The 18,017-nt window shown below is 42.7% G+C and overlaps 1 protein-coding gene across 1 annotated transcript in view; it reads left to right on the top strand.

Annotated features, from left to right (window-relative positions):
* Nucleotides 1-15,871, top strand: part of LOC126355925 (uncharacterized) — a 199,060-nt gene extending 183,189 nt beyond the window's left edge. The window contains exons 10-11 of the mRNA XM_050006486.1: nucleotides 3,409-3,639; nucleotides 13,583-15,871. Coding sequence (XP_049862443.1) covers nucleotides 3,409-3,639; nucleotides 13,583-13,731 — 380 coding nt within the window. The 3' untranslated portion in view covers nucleotides 13,732-15,871. The remainder of the gene's footprint in view (nucleotides 1-3,408; nucleotides 3,640-13,582) is intronic.
* The last annotated feature ends 2,146 nt before the right edge of the window (nucleotides 15,872-18,017 follow it).

The raw sequence follows: 18,017 nt of genomic DNA on the forward strand, positions 1-18,017 counted from the left end.
TAGTATAATTTTGGGTTTTTATTCGCTAAGGCTGTTCCATATTGGTATAGCGTGCTGGTTTACGTACAGACAGTGACACCTAAAACACTAAGAATAACCAGTACTCTATCAGCAGTTAAGTACGAGCACAGTTCGGAAATTACGGTCCGATCGGCCACGAGACAGAAACCACAGTGAAAATCCGATGAAGATTTCCACAGGTGCCTTGGGCGGTATCCTTAGTACGCCTGTCGATCGCGTCACGTCACTCTTTTCAGTTATCAGCGCACAGCGATCATGTAAAGATGCCTAGAAAATATTGTTTCGTGCTAATTACAGAGGCTGTTCGGAAAGTAAGGGCCGATCGGTCGTGAAATGATAATCACAGTGAAAATGAAAATTTTTTTATTCGCAACAGTTAGCCACACCTTCCAGCTACCTCTCTAAATAGTCGCCGCTCAGACTTAGACATTTGCCGTGGCATTGTACAAATTTTCCAGAACGGTCATCGCAGAAAGCAGCCATCTGTGCTTTCCGCCAATTCTCTACGATGGTCTGCCTTTCGTTGTTTGTGCCAAAATGTTGTCTTCGTAGCCAGCGGTCCATGTGAACAGAGATGAACAACGGAGGGAGCCAATGATCAAACATTGCCCATCGAAAACGCTGCACGAGCGTCTTCATTGCCTCTGCAGAATGCGGCTGAAAATTGTCTTGAAGACAGAAACGCACGACATTTATGTTATGTGGGCTGCATAGCTTCAGGTTAAACCTCTCACCAGGTCGACATACTTAGCGGAGACACTGTTGTTTTAGGCATTTCTACGTGATCACTTTCTGCTCTGAACTGAAAAGAGCGACGTAAAACGATCGACGGACACACTAAAGACAAAACCCAACACATCTGTGCAAACTTGCATCGGATTTTCACAGTGGTTTCCATTTCGTGTCTAATCGGACACTACTTTCCGAATGCGCCTCGTATGATGGCCTGATGAGAGATTTCGCCTGATGTCATGGAGACCACATAACATAACTGCCATGCGTTTCCTTCTTCGTGACAGTTCTAAGCCACACTCTCTGGGGACAAAGAAGACACTCCTGCAGCGTTTTCGGTGGGAAGTGATTGATCACCCACAATACAGCCCGTAATTGGCTACTAATTGGCTACCCTTGAGTTTGATATCTGCTCACATGAATCGCTGGCTATGAAGACCACATTTTGCTAGACACCACGAGCTGTAGACTAGCGTAGAGAATTGACGGAAAGCACAAGCTGCTGCGTTCTAAGACGGGGGTGATGGAAAGTTGGTTCGACTCTATGACATGTCTGAGTCAGAGGGGCGACTATGTAGAAAAGTAGGTCGAAGGTACAGCTAAACATTTTTGATATTCGTCGTGGTTTCCATATAGTGAGCAATCGGATATTATTTTCCGAACAGCCCTCGTATTAATCCCATGTAGGCTTTCACGGCCGGCGTCTTCATCAGTAAACACTTCCGGGCTAAATTGCCGTGGTCGACCTGTAGAACTTCTTCTCCCTGACGTTTCGTTCTCAACTACGGAGAACATCTTCCGAGATGAGTCGTCGATCTGTAGAACTTCTTCTCCCTGACGTTTCGTTCTCAACTACGGAGAACATAAGTTCTACAGATCGACCACGGCAATTTAGCCCGGAAGTGTTTACTGATGGAGCCCTAGTATTCCTGCTGTGTGGTGGTAGCAGACAGCGCGGCGAGAGCCAGCACCCGAGGCGATCTGCGAAAACGTCTTGAGTGTGGTAACTGTAACAGGCTGAATTAGACCTGTGGCTTACTGTCGCCCAACCGACAACAGAAATTCCCCATCTCGAGCACCCTCTCGCGTCGTGGTGTATGTTACCGCACTGGAGCACCGCAACCTAGTAGCCCGTGGAGTGCTACTTATTATACGTGTTGTGCTGTCCTTGTCAACACATATCGTTAAACAGAATATCGCATTAGACTAATGTGTGACAATTCTAATGTAGATGTAGAAGAGGAACAAAAACTTCTACTTAAAAAAATGTGTTTGAAAGAGAAACGAAACGAAGTTTTCCGCCGACGCTGAGTGTCGAATGAAAGAGCACGATGAATAATATCAGTTTGGGATTCTTCCGTGTGCAGAGACGAAAATGCAGATACTTGCTGGACCACCAGAAAAAATGCGCCTATGAACTCCAACATGTAGTTTATCATCCCTTCCGTTTAGGACCTATCTAGAAGAAGCAGTAAGCAACAGAAGATTAAATACGTAAGAAAAATAGTAAATTTTACTAACAACATATCTCTTAGAGTTGAAAGCCAGCAGCGCAACTGTTAAACAAATCTGTGCCCTGCATAACACAGAATGATGTTCATAAATACGCAAGCCAGACAAAAGTGTTGAATCAGCAAAATAATTATGAATAAAAATCGGTATGGAGCAAGATACTGCCAAAACTAAAATGAAACAAATGATTGAATTGCGTATTTCTACAACACGTCCATAACAGAAATAAAGCGTATTAGGGAAGAAGGGGAAACAAAAACTATATCTACTCTTAGCTGCAACATGGCCTGAAATTTCAGGGGAAGTATTTGAAACGACGACATTTGATGCTAAATACAGGGTGTTTTAGCAACCCCTTCCTATGGATTTTATGCAACTTGCAACATCTTCAAATACCACACACAAGATTTTCATATTGTCTCAGTCGCTATAAGCCAAAGTCCTACCGAAAAAAGTGAAAAGGACCTTTTTGTGGGGAGTTTAATGTCGTTAAATTTGGTACTGTGATACATTTTCGCTAGAGGCCACAGTTTTCGAATTACTCAAGAAAAACGCACAAAAGTGACCCTCAACACAAACACGTTGTTCTTTAATGACTCGAAAACCGTGGCCTCCAGTCCTCCAGTGAAAACGTATCCCAGTTCAAAATTTAACTCCATTAAATTTTCTACAGAAAGTTCCTGGACATTTTTCTGCAGTACAAATACCTAGTGCGTAGTGAGCAAAGAGAATATGAAAATCTCGCACATGGTTTTTGAAGGCATTGCGGGTTGCATAAAACCTATAGATAGGTGCAACTGAATCAGTTTGTTATGTAGACACACAGTGCAATAACGTAAAATAAAGTATAGGAGCACATGAAAACGGTCGAAAGACCCTTGAGTTAAAAACAGGTAAGAGAATTAATGATGCATTTATGTTTTTCTAACTTGTATTGCAATGTTCTTAGAACTTGTATTGCAATATTCTGAAACCATCACACAAGAGATAAACTGTCCAGAAGTTACCCGTAACCGTCCCTTATAAGTGGCCATCTGTCAGGATGTAAATGTCAGTGTAGTGCGTGGCGCAGAGAACACAGTGGCTACAGGTGTGTGGGCGAGACTGAAGGCCACAGCGGGCGCCTCCCTGCCTCTGTTACAGTCCAGCAGCCCAACCTGAGCCACCCGTTCCACCTGCACGGGTACGCCTTCAACGTGATCGGCATGGGCCGCTCGCCGGACCGCAACGTCAAGAAGATCAACCTGAAGCACGCGCTAGACCTGGACAGGCGCGGTCTGCTGCACCGTCAGTTCAACCACCCACCCGCTAAGGACACCATCGCCGTGCCCAACAACGGATACGTCGTCTTCAGGTTCCGCGCCGACAACCCCGGTGAGTGCGCCAGGCGCCAGTCTGCTTTTGTCCCCTACGTTCTCTTCTTGCTTTCATCTGGTTTTGTTTGACTTTTTTTCATATTCTACAGTACACTTAGGGAAAGTATCAATATAACGTACTGCCTCCAAATGTTATGTCATTCCTTCGCCAGTCAGGTCGATCGTGGGCTTGGAGCGGTACACTGCCGCTGCTCATCCGGTAGCATTTACAAAACATACAAGGATATACAAACCTTAAGCTTTAGAGAATAAATCGAAGAAAGGCCAAAGTTATAATAAGTTGCAGAAATTAAAAACTTACTATCAGAATTGGTGATCACAATGTAGATGACGTTAGGGAACTGTGCTATGTAAGCAGCAAAATAGCTCATGACGGACAGAACAAGGAGGACATAAGAACCAGACTAGCGCTGGCGAAAAAGGCATTCCTGGCCAAGAGAAATCTAGTATCAAACGAAGGTCTAATTTGAGGAAGAAATTTATGAGAATATACGTTTGGGGCACAGCACTGTATGATAGTGAGAGGTGAACTGTGGGAAAATCGGAACAGAATAATGTTGAAAATTAGGTGGACTGATATGGTAAAGAATAAGGAGGTTCTCCCCTCAATCGGAAAACACTGACAAGAAGAAGGAACAGGACGGTAGGACATCAGTTAAGTCATCAAGGAATAACTGCCTTGGTATTAGAGGGATCTGTAGAGGGTAAAAAGTGTAGAGGAAAACAGAGATTGGAATAAATACAGCAAATAATTGAGGGCATACGTTGCAAGTGCTATTCTGAGATGAAAATGTTGGCACAGGAGAGGCATTTGTGACGAACCACATCAAACCGGACAGAAGACCGATGACTCAAACAAAGAACATAAGAACCAGACCAGCACTGTTTCTCGGTGTGTACAGCAGCAAAAGTACAGTTGTAAATGCCGAATGCACGATAGGGAACGAATGGTTGAGAAGGGAGTGAGACGATATTCAATCTCCACACTGAGTAAGAAGTAAAGGAAACTAAGGCGATAATTGGAGAGGGAAATGAGGTTAAAGGATAAGAAATTAAAACTTTGAGGTTTGCTAAAGACATTGTAATTTTATCAGAGACGGCAAGTGTTGAGTCGTGCAGAAAAGCAATTGTAAGGACAAACGTTTATAAGAGTAACATCAACAGAAGTATAGAACTGGTAACAGCATGAAGTCGGATTAAATCAGGCGATTCTGAGAAAATCAGATTAGGAAATGTTACACTACAAATAGTAGAAGAGTGTTTTTGCGTGGGCAGCAAAATAACTGACTTAGGCTGAAGCAGGTAAAATATAAAATGTAGACTGGCTACAGCAAGAAAACTGTTTCTTAAAAAGAGAAATTTGTCAACATCGAATATAAACTAATGTGTTAGGAATTTTTTTCTGAATGTGTATGTCCAGAGTGTCTAGCCTTGTACAGAACTGAAACGTGGATGCTAAACAGTTCAGATAAGAAGAATATAGATGTTTTTGAAATACAGTGCCACCAAAGAATTAAAAAGAAAAGAAATTTATGGCACAAATTGACTTAAGGGATAGGTTGATACGACCCGTCCTGAGGCATCAAAGGATAGTAAATTTGGGAATGGAGGGAAATGCGGAATGTAGAAACTGTAGAGGAAGACCAAGGTTGGACTGCAGTAAGCGGTTTCAAATGGATGTAGGTTGTAGTGGTTAGGCACAAATCAAAAGATTTGCCCAGTATAGATTAGCGTGAAGAGCCGCCTCTATCAGTCTTCGCCCAGAAGATAACAACAATAACGACAACAAATAATTCGCGGGAATGCGGCCGGATAAATTTGTCAAACCCCATTGATATTTCGATAGGTAATTATAGTGTACCTAAAAGTAGGCTACACTTTAGCGCATAGCGTAAGGTGGGTTGTGCATTATGGATTTACGTGCTATTTCCGTGATGTGTACAAACTTTCAGGGATGTTGGTCAAGCCAGAAGTAGACAGTTACTGTTTTGTTAAAAGATTGTGTAGATACTGAAGTTAAAGGACGTAGCCATTTGAGGTAACTGATCGTAGTCTGCAAACGGCCAAGTCGAAAGTTATAAGTTCCGTCTTAGACTTGCGCACCGTTCAAACTAAGGGCCCCAACATCGGAATTCTAACCACTATATATGGGATTCTTGCTGAATACTGTTCAGTACCCTCAGACAATTTCACCCGTTGATGGTACACGCAATGTGATGTCAGAGAAACAGAAAGTCCCAAGTCTATGGCACAGTAATATAATAATGAATCCCATTTACATGTACAAGTTTCACAAGCTGCTACATTTACAACGCAGTTGTTCAAAATGGCATCTTCCAGCGTCAAAGTTGTGTTGTACCCATTCTAACATTCCCAGTGACGTCCAAACAATGTCGCAGAAAGAGAGAATTCTTGCCAGGAGATCTTCTTCCGTCTCAACAGAACGATTCAGGTGCTGTGAGATCAAGCGAATGTGCTGGCCACGAAGCACGACCTCCTCTGCCTATCCACTTTTCAAGGACTGTCGGATCCAAGTGTTGACGAACCGTCAGTCCAAAGCGAGGTGGGGCTAATCATGTTGGAATCGAAGCGCTCGTCAGGACTGCCTACTCTGCAGCCTTAGCTACATCGATACAAGTATTCCAATGTCACAAGTAACAGAAATATTTTCGCTTATGACCTTCGACTCGGTCTTCTCCGGACCATGGTCCCTTATCTCAGATTGATAGATTAACGCTTCTCCATCACCCCTGAAATTTTGTAACACCATCACGGAATCACTCTCTAGATGAACTGCTAAATACAAATTTCACATATTCGGATAAAAATCCGTGGATGTATCACGAGCAATTGTATAATTCACTGAAACAATGAATCTGTGCCGTTATATTATGGCAGACTTGTGTATAATTATTAATTGCATGTTGCATTTTTGTTTTTTCAAGAACAGCAAGACATCGTTTCAGTCATTATGACTTACCCCATCGCGTTAAATTGTAATATTTTAGAGCAATATATCATACTATTCGCTGTTATTGTATAGTGCTTCAGAACGCACCACTGAACACTGTCTTCTAGATTTAAGACAGACCTTTTGCATTTAAACAACAGAACGAATAATGAAAGCAATTTATAAAATTAACCAAAGTACACACGTCGCAGAGAGGTTGAATGTAGCATGCTTCACACAGTCGTTGCCTTCGAAAATAGTGCCGGAGACGAATAACACATTGTTTTTAACCGAAAAAATAAGTAGCTAAAACTGACCAAAATTCATGATCACGCAGCGTACAATACACCCAAGTATTCGCTTGTGCATCGTACATTTGAGCGATGTCACTGCGATTTACGGCTTTGGTGCAAATATAGTACTCACTTTGTACCATATTTCTGGAACGGCGTATGTCAGAGATCGATCGAGAGGTGATGGAAGTTTTGAGGGAGTATTTAGAAAGGGAGTCAGTAAGCTGCATTTCAAAACAATACAAACCATGTGGAGGGCATGAAGCATCGCTACAAAGTTTCGTGAACAATAGAGCTGAAAATTTTGTCATAGTCAAAGAAATGGCAGCGAGAGCCCAGTTGAGGTGTAGATCAGATCGATAACTGGTTTACCGATACTTCCGTGTCGGCGATACCCACGGGGTCGCGATGAATACGGCGCAGACCGTGAGAACTTTCTTACTCTCCCTGCGCTCTGTATTCAGCAGGTTGCGAGATGAGCTGTGAGGGTACTCATTAAGGCTTACCGCATAAATCTGAATAACGAGAGAGGTATGTTAAACTGAAATTCGTGTTTACTTTGACAGGAAGATTACAGATTCTTATGTAACAGCATCTGGGCGAGGTCACTAAATGGCAATGGCGATAGATCCGAAGTTAGGCCGTTCGATTCACAGTGATGTCAGTACTTTTATTCTTCGATATTTAAACTACAGGTAGCAAACAATTTCTAGCTTCGCGCAGCCCGTCTAGATTAAAACTACACTTTCTTAAAAGTGCTTTAGAAATAAGGAGCAAGTCATGTCGATGGTGAAACATGTTAGAAAGCTACCTGTAAATGATTTTGGTACCTGTAATATTAATGAAGCTATTCTTGATTATTTATCTTCTTTTTTTGTTGATGTTTCATTCTTCTAGTACCACACCAATAGAGATCATGCTGCCAGCGATTCTGCGATAAAATTTAATTTGTTCTTTACTGAAAGGATTTAAAACATGTAAAAACAATAAATATCGAATGAACTACCAGGGTTTTAACAATTAAGATATATATGACACTTTCTTGGAGTGAAAGACTTCGCTGACGCCTAAGCAAAAACAAAATTGTTGTTTTGCGTTGCCCTTTTTTTAGGTGACAACACTAGATCATTTTCACGAGAAGGGCCTGCAACGTAGGTGTGAAAAGTAAGGACAGAAAAAGATTGACACTTTTATAGATTCTGACGATGCTGTGTGTGGAATGTATAACATGCCCGGAAGGCGAATGCTCGTGTGAATTTTATGTGAGAGCATGTTTGGAAACCGAATACAGGTAGGATGAGGTGGGTGGTAATAGGATCTCACACCAAGCTCTTGGAAGGATGGGAGTAGGAAGGAAGGGAAAATGGTTTGGAAAAGGTGGATTTTGTTAAACCTGGAAAAATGTGCAGATCACCTGGATAAAGGCCTCTTCTAGATTTTACCCAGCATTTGCGGGCTGTACACATCCGAGTTGCTTCTCCATGTTTTCTAACGTCGTCTGCCCACCTTCCCTTAAGTCATGGTTTTCGTCCTTTTCTTCTCACTTGGAATCCACAAGAACTTTCCTGGTCCGCCTGTCAGTATCGCCTGGTTGCATCCCCACCGACCTCAATTTCACTTTTATTGCAGTCATAATACTTTCTTGCGCTCCACTCTGTCCCATGGTTTATTTGTTTGCTATCATGTATCTCAGCCGCGAGATGTAGCCGCCCGGTCTCAGGGTGCCTTGCCACGGTTCGCGCGGCGCCCCGTCGAATGTTCGAATGTTCGCTCGGGCATGGGTGTAAGCGTTGTCCTTAGCATAAGTTAGTTTAAGTTATATTAAGTAGTGTGTAAACCTAGGAACCGATGACCTAAGCAGTTTGGTCCCATAGAAACTTACCACCACCTACCACGTAACTAACAGTAATTCTTAGCATGTACTACTCCATCATTCGCTGACAAACCTTCAGTTACTGCGTGGTTCGCCCATTAAGAGTCCTGAACAGTCACTGCAGTAATAGTAATACACACTAACTATTAACATTGCCTTCCATGGCCGGCCGCGGTGGTCTCGCGGTTCTAGGCGCGCAGTCCGGAACCGTGCGACTGCTACGGTCGCAGGTTCGAATCCTGCCTCGGGCATGGATGTGTGTGATGTCCTTAGGTTAGTTAGGTTTAAGTAGTTCTAGGTTCTAGGGGACTAATGACCATAGCAGTTGAGTCCCATAGTGCTCAGAGCCATTTTTTGCCTTCCATGCACATCACAAGCTTAGACGTGAAAAGCCTATTTAGTATACCAAAGAACTCCAGGTCAGCTCTGACCCTCCGTGTAATTACTTTCTTCCCCATCCGTCGTGTCTTATATTATCGACTAGTTTTAGGGTTTTAGCGCTGATTTGTACTAGTTTCCTTTTGAAATATTGATTTTGCGCTGTATTAGTTTTATTGAAATTGAGTTTCTGTCATAATTTCAAACTTGTTAAGTTCTTCCAGTCATTGCTGAAGATTATCTGCAGCAAATGCAGCACAGTACAGTGGCGTCGGCACGTACGTCGCCCTGGATCTTCATGATGGCGAAGTGGCATGAGAAATCTTCTTTTTGCGTACGTGTGCTAAAATGCATAAAAGTTGAGTGCCATTCAAAGGTAACTTGATTTCCACTGCCCCTCAAACAAAAAATCTTACTATTACAAACAAATGGCATATATCAACATGTTGTTGTTGTCTTCAGTCCTGAGACTGGTTTGATGCAGCTCTCCATGCTACTCTATCCTGTGCAAGCTGCTTCATCTCCCAGTACCTACTGCAACCTACATCCTTCAGAATCTGCTTAGTGTACTCATCTCTCGGACTCCCTCTACGATTTTTACCCTCCACGCTGCCCTCCAATGCTAAATTTGTGATCCCTTGATGCCTCAAAACATGTCCTACCAACCGATCCCTTCTTCTAGTCAAGTTGTGCCACAAACTTCTCTTCTCCCCAATCCTATTCAATACCTCCTCATTAGTTACGTGATCTATCCACCTTATCTTCAGTATTCTTCTGTAGCACCACATTTCGAAAGCTTCTATTCTCTTCTTGTCCAAACTAGTTATCGTCCATGTTTCACTTCCATACATGGCTACACTCCAAACAAATACTTTCAGAAACGACTTCCTGATACATAAATCTATATTCGATGTTAACAAATTTCTCTTCTTCAGAAACGCTTTCCTTGCCATTGCCAGTCTACATTTTATATCCTCTCTACTTCGACCATCATCAGTTATTTTACTTCCTAAATAGCAAAACTCTTTTACTACTTTAAGTGTCTCATTTCCTAATCTAATTCCCTCAGCATCACCCGATTTAATTTGACTACATTCCATTATCCTCGATTTGATTTTGTTAATGTTCATCTTACATCCTCCTTTCAAGACACTGTCCATTCCGTTCAACTGCTCTTCCAAGTCCTTTGCCGTCTCTGACAGAATTACAATGTCATCGGCGAACCTCAAAGTTTTTACTTCGTCTCCATGAATTTTAATACCTACTCCAAATTTTTCTTTTGTTTCCTTTACTGCTTGCTCAATATACGGACTGAATAACATCGGGGAGAGGCTACAACCCTGTCTCACTCCTTTCCCAACCACTGCTTCCCTTTCATGCCCCTCGACTCTTATGACTGCCATCTGGTTTCTGTACAAATTATAAATAGCCTTTCGCTCCCTGTATTTTACCCCTGCCACCTTTAGAATTTGAAAAAGAGTATTCCAGTCAACATTGTCAAAAGCTTTCTCTAAGTCTACAAATGCTAGAAACGTAGGTTTGCCTTTTCTTAATCTTTCTTCTAAGATAAGTCGTAAGGTCAGTATTGCCTCACGTGTTCCACCATTTCGACGGAATCCAAACTGATCCTCCCCGAGGTCTGCATCTACCAGTTTTTCCATTCGTCTGTAAAGAATTCGCGTTAGTATTTTGCAGCCGTGGCTTATTAAAGTGATAGTTCGGTAATTTTCACATCTGTCAGCACCTGCTTTCTTTGGGATTGGAATTATTATATTCTTCTTGAAGTCTGAGGGTATTTCGCCTGTCTCATACATCTTGCTCACCAGCTGGTAGAGTTTTGTCAGGACTGGTTGTCCCAAGGCCGTCAGTAGTTCTAATGGAATGTTGTCTACTCCGGGGGCCTTGTTTCGACACAGGTCTTTCAGTGCTCTGTCAAACTCTTCACGCAGTATCGTATCTCCCATTTCGTCTTCATCTACATCCTCTTCCATTTCCATAATATTGTCCTCAAGTACATCGCCCTTGTATAAACCTTCTATATACTCCTTCCACCTTTCTGCCTTCCCTTCTTTGCTTAGAACTGGGCTGCCATCTGAGCTCTTGATATTCATACACGTGGTTCTCTTCTCTCCAAAGGTCTCTTTAATTTTCCTGTAGGCAGTATATCTTACCCCTAGTGGGGACATATAAAGCACCGCTGGCGAAATCGGTGAGGAAGGTTCCAGTAGCATGTATGTAGTCCTCCTCTGTTTTTTTCAGTTGAACGATCTGAACGGTTCCTCTAAGTCTGCTGAGAATAAATTGATAAGGAACCTCTCCATCTGATTGTTCTTTAAATTCTCAATTTCACACTAATGCAATGACGCACATTTTTTGTCAGTATATAATATAGGTTGAATCAGTGCCTTATTTCTCAAGGTCTACTGTTCAGTTTTGTTGAAACTGAATCAAAAACTTTCTTAAAATATAATAATCCCAGAGTAGGTAGCATTTCAAACTCGCTGCCCTGTCCTAAACTTTCATTCACTACTTGAATCTGATTTCTTGTTCTACAGTTAGGTCTAAGGCCAGCTTGTCCCTTTGCCGATTAACTATTGATGCTTTTACCATACTATAGTTGGCTATTTTAGTGAATAAGTGTCATAATAAAGAAATGAGGCCAGCAGGAATATAGTTTATTTTTTTATGGAAATATATAGAACACATGTGACCAGAAGTATCCAGACACCTGGCTGAAAATGACTTACAAGTTCATGGCGCCCTCCATCGGTAATGCTGGAATTCAAAATGGTGTGGGCCCTCCCTTAGCCTTGATGACAGCTCCCAGTCTCGCAGGCAAACGTTCAGTCAGGTGCTGCAAGATTACTTACGGAGTGGGAGCCCTTTCTTCATGGAATGATGCACTGAGGAGAGGTTTCGATGTCGGTCGGTGAGGCCTGGCACAAAATCGGTGTTCCAAAACATCCCAAAAGTGTTCTATAGGATTCAGATCAGGATTTTATGCAGGCCACTGCGTTACAGTAATGTTATTATCGTGTAACGACTACGCCACAGGCCGTGCATTGTGAACAGGTATTCGATCGTGTGAAAGATGCAGTCGCCATCCCCGAATTACTCTTCAACAGTGGGAAGCAAGGAGGTGCTTAAAACATCAGTGTAGGCGTGTGCTGTAATAGTGCCACGCAAAACAGCAAGGCGTGCAAGACCCTTCCATGAAAAACATGACCACACCATAACACCACCGCCTCTGAATTTTACTGTTGGCACTACACACGCTGGCAGATGACGTTCACTAGGCATTCGCCATACCCACCTCCGGCCATCAGATCGCCACATTGTGTGTCGTCATTCGTCACTCCACACAACGTTTTTCCACTGTTCAATTGTCCAATGTTTCGCTCCTTACACCAAGCGCGGCGTCGTTTAGCATTTACCGGCGCGATGTGTGGCTTATGAGCAGCGACTCGACCATGAAATCCAAGTTTTCTCACCTCCTGCCTAACTGTCACAGTACTTGCAGTAGATCCTGATGCAGCTCGTAATTCCTGTGCGATGGTCTGGATAGATGTCTGCCTATTACACATTACGGCCCACTTCAACTGTCGGCGGTCTCTGTCAGTCAACAGACGAGGTCGGCCAGCACCCTTCTGTGTTGTACGTGTCCCTTCGCGTTTCCACTTCACTATCACATCGGAAACAGTGGACCTAGGGATGTTTAGTAGTGTGGAAATCTCGCGTACAGACGTATGACACAAGTGACACCCAATCACCTGACCGCCTTCGAAGTCCGTGAGTTACGTGGAGCGCCCCATTCTGCTCTCTCACGATGTCTAGTGACTACTGAGGTCGCTGATATGGAGTACCTGGCACTAGGTGACAGCACAATGCACCTAATGTGAAGCACGTATGTTTTTGGGGGTGTCTGGATACTTTCGATCACATAGTGTACATGCTGCTCAAGCTAGAAGTAGACAGTTACTGTTTTGTTAAAAGATTGTGTAGATACTGAAGTTAAAATGTTCTGTGTTTGTTAGGTGGCATCATATTTCTTCAAATTATCGACGTTTCCACATGTGTGTTGGGATCTTCTTCAGGATCTTGTGGTGTCCATTGAAGAAATATGACGTGGCCTAACAATACAGAAGATTTTAACTTCAGCGACAACGGCGATGAAAGCCTGTAGACTTAAATTATGTGGATAAATTGTAGGTGTGCGAACGGAGCGGGGCTCTGTGGGACGGATGACTCACAGCAGCTAGGGCAGAGTTACTGGGTTTTAGCGATCGATTGGTAGTTAGACCACTAACTGCAAAGCAAGGCACTCGTTCCTGGGTGCACTAATACTTTCCGGAAGTGTTGTTTCTGCGTGGTTGCAAAGCCGTGGGGCGACCCACCTGAGTGAACGTGCACTGTTGCTGACAGAGGCGCGGCGCCCGGTGTGTTGCAGGCTACTGGCTGTTCCACTGCCACTTCCTGTTCCACATCGTCATCGGCATGAACCTGATCGTGCACGTGGGCACGCACGCCGACCTGCCGCCGGTGCCCGCCGGCTTCCCGCGCTGCGGCGACTTCCTCCCGCCCATCGAGCTGCACTGAGCAGTCCACGCCTCGCCTCGCCTCCGGCCATCAACAGCGCGCAAAGGCGGTCGCCACAGCGAGCTCGCTCCTTGCCTAATCCTGCATCGCTGTAAGGCGCCCAAAAAAGTTCCTCCACACTGGATTTCTCGGAAAAAAGAACAGTTATAAAAAGTACCAAATACGGCCTGACAGAAACTCTTAAGAAATCCCCACCAGCAAATGAGCTTCCATTGGGAATCTAGCAGTGACAGAATCCAGCGGAAGATGAACCTAAGGACACGTCCAGCTTGTACTTCTCAGACATCGTCCGTCCAGCTAGCTATCCAGCTATTCGGTGATAGGTAGTTCGATAGCGCCATGTCATATGACGCTCACTGTGGTCTACCGTAATAACGTGGACATTTTCGCTAATGACCGTATCATTAGACTTCACTTTAGTCTGAAGTAAAATGACACTATTGTAATTGAGAGGCACAAACTTTGTTATACTAAAAGCTGTGAACCGAACTGGCCGCTTTATCAGCATTCATCAAAATGCCCAGCGAAACATAGCTCACTGCATCTACTGACGTAGTGGTGCCGTTCCAGTTTGGAAGTGTCTTTATTTGGTTCCAACCGACCATTACAGCATCGAGAAACATCTTTACGAAGTGGTTTTTGAGGGAAAGTCGGTACTCTGTCCATAATCAGTTCCACAAACGAAGCGAAACCCAATAGCCCACACTCCCTTCGTCCCGATTGAGGCACTTTTTCGAACTGGTGGGGATCTAATGAATGTTTTGATAGTGAAACTGCCTCCAACCCTTCCTCTTGCCTGATACTCGGATATCTATCCAGGTGATGAGAATTTTTTTAGGCACCTTACCGAAAACGAGTTGTTCCCTCGCCCCCATTCATTCTCTGAGAGGATGCGACATACAAGTTCCTGTTTTCCAGCGACCAGAAAGCACCCGCTTTGTGGAGGTTTCGTGTCACTGGAATCTGAGCGACAAAATATTCCGCGCTTCACCCTCTCGACATGAACGTCGTCCCTCGCCCGACCCTTCATCCCCGCATCGCCTGCCACCCCCCCCCCCCCCCCCCCCCCCACATAACTCCCGCTTGGCCCGCCGCTTGCCGCCGGCTGTGACCGACGTCCAAAGATTCACCTGCCATCACCGCTCCCACCACCCTCTCTCTCTCGTTTTCAGAACACGATCCTTCCTTCCTGTCTCGACGTCTGACCCAGACGTGTCATTTGGCGCAGACAGCAGCGGCGCCCACCCGGCGCAGGCTTCTGTTTCCCCCCCTCCAGAGCCTCCAACTGTCAGCGCCAGATACTCACGTCCCGCGCGTTGCTTAAAGCACACGTACTTCATTGTCAACTACGAAACAAAGATTCATGTCGTGACAATAACATCGCACCAGCTTTTCAGAACAGCTTGTGACTATTTTTCGGTGACTACATCTCGAGAGCGTAAGACACTGCGCATTCGAAACATTATTACTGTACCATTTTAATGACTCTGGAGCACTGTACATAAAAGGCTGGTGCGAAAATCCGCGACTTATGACACCAGTACCATATTTTTAACTGTATTTATTGAGCTTTAGTATTTATGTGAATTTAAATATGTTAACACCGTTCATTTAGTACCAGTAATGGAAGAGAAATTAAACTCTCATTAATGTAAAAATCTAGAATGGTACGTGCATAAGACAATATTCACGGTTGTACATATCATAAATACTACGTGTTATTTTCTGTTTGTTGTTAATGATTGATTTTATAGCTAAATGTGATGCACCAACTTCCTAAATATGAAAAGTTACCGTGAAGCACACTTGAAGATTACGCAACGGTCATCCAGTTTCCAGATGTATATGAAATTTGTTCGTGTCATGTACTAATTCTGTTAATAACATACATAATTTTTCACTTTTTGGGTTCCTGCAGACGCGCCGTTGCGAAGAATACGTAACTTGGTTATCTTACGTTTTACTTGTTACTTGTTCGCGGCACCATATCATTAATTGTTAAAACGTAAGATACACTCAAGTTATTCCATTCTTTTTAGTTAGTAAAAACTATCAGTATTTGAAGTGCTTGCCCTGTGCATATATGTAAGTACACGATAATTTTTTCAGTTAATAAAGTTGTTGAAATGTTTGCAATTTAGTAGCTGTTTTTTCTACACCTCCTTTGCCAGACACACTATTATTAACTGTTATTGTGGAATGGGGAGGAATCATTCCTGGTGGCACATTTCACTGTTCTACGTCTTCGCATCTAAGATTAATTTCTTCTCACACAGCTGAAAAATCACCTTGTTCTGTCTCATTTTCGGCTGGAAATCATTAACAGAAGAAGCAAACATAAGTTATGTTGTGAGAATCTGATACATGGAAGAAAATAATGTGCTAGTAAATCTTACGTGTATGTTAAGGTAGTTAATAGTGATGCCCTCAGTGTATCATATCACTTAATAAAATATATAAATACCTAAAATCAATGAGAATAACACTTTTCTGAAATCAATTCATCCCTTAAAGAAGACATCAATAAATATTCTGGTCTACTTATGGTAGATTTGTTCTGAAAGGCCAAGACAACCAAAAATGCAATATGTTGTTCATAGAAAAGTTAAATAGAGTTAGACGTAGATACAATCCAAGATAATAGCATTGGGTCATCGTAATATCCCCTAAAAAACAATTTTATCGTAATATACACTGTCAATCAGAAAGCCACAACAGCGACGTACAGAGAAAGACGAATGTAAAAACGCCAGGACCCAGATTATGTAGAAATATGGTATTCAAGATGCCTCAGTTCATCATCCATATCAAAAACCGACAAAGGAAATGTCCTCTTCTACATTTTTTCCCCACTGCATTTCATTCTTTACTTCACAAGGAGATTTGGTTTCAATACGGCATTAACTGATGAAAGGGGTAAGTTAGTGACTCTAAAAATCAACTGTCCTTACAATTTCCACTTACACGAGAACTGCACACGAGCTTCATAAAAGAGAGTCGTACGGCATAGTCGGCTGGGGATCCTCATAGGGTTGTTCAGCCGCCTAATCGAAAAATATTTTCTTCCTCCGTACACAATGGCCCCTTTCCACGCGGTGTAAGGGAGTTAGGTCTTACGTACATATATTGAGTGTATGTGACTGTAATGGCTGTGCGTACAGTGTTATGTTATGTTTGTGTTGTATGATGATGAGAGAATGGAGCTTTGCAAAGCCAGTGGGATATAGGGTGAGCTAAAAAGTATTTTTACAACTTTGGAATGAGATAGAAATTTCCGAAATTTCCATATATTTCCAAAGTTGTAGAGTTTTTTTTACTCATTCTTTATTGGTGTGCAGTGATTGAGACACCGAACTCTCATTCGAGAAGAGAGAAATCCCAATTCTCGTCCACTGTCAAAGACTACAGTTTGCCTTGGTTACCCTACATCACTTAAGACACTACTGGAATGTTTCTTCTGAAAAGACAAGAGCACCTTTCATTCCTCACCTTTTTCCCAACCAATTCAAACAAGATGACTTTTCGATGTGTATGTAAAACCAAACGATGTAAAAGAAATCCTGAAAGGGATCGAAAAGTTATGTACTATTTTTCACGTACGCAAATATTTTTGAAGATATCGGTACTTCTCTTTAACTCAAAAACGACTAGTCGGAAGCATATAAACGTAATCCATAAGCAAAATGATCCCATTACAAAGATTTTTTGAAACTGCTTCGTCTAAACGAAGCAATTTGATCACAAAACGCAGGAAAAGTTTCAGTAGTCAACCAAGGGATAGAGGATCACAACTTTGTAAACACCTGGCCGGTAGAATACTTGGGGAACGTCATTGAGCTAATGTGACATGTTGTTCCTTGGATATCCCCACCACCCCACTCTGCTGCATTGAAACTTTTTCCAACATCCGCGTGCGACGATAAGTTCCGGCGACAGATGGTTTCTGAAGGTATTTCCCATGAAAAAAAAACTTTGACATTATTTACTGACTAAACAGTTGGCTACAAGATAAATACTTACTTTAAAAAATGAGATTTTAATATCAACGTTTTTAATTTGGACTAAAAAGTATAAAATAATTTCTCCTAACCCCACACAGGTATCCCGGAAAATTTGTAATTGTGAATCTTTAAAAGCTATCAAAATACTTGAAAGATTTAAAACGATAAATGTGGGACACATGCAACAGATAACAGTCAGAAGATGAGCTATTCATACATCAGTTAGTAAGTTTGTACACTCCTGGAAATGGAAAAAAGAACACATGGACACCGGTGTGTCAGACC

This window comes from Schistocerca gregaria, chromosome 3 (genome assembly GCF_023897955.1).
Source record: "Schistocerca gregaria isolate iqSchGreg1 chromosome 3, iqSchGreg1.2, whole genome shotgun sequence".
NCBI classification, from domain to species: Eukaryota; Metazoa; Arthropoda; class Insecta; order Orthoptera; family Acrididae; genus Schistocerca; species Schistocerca gregaria.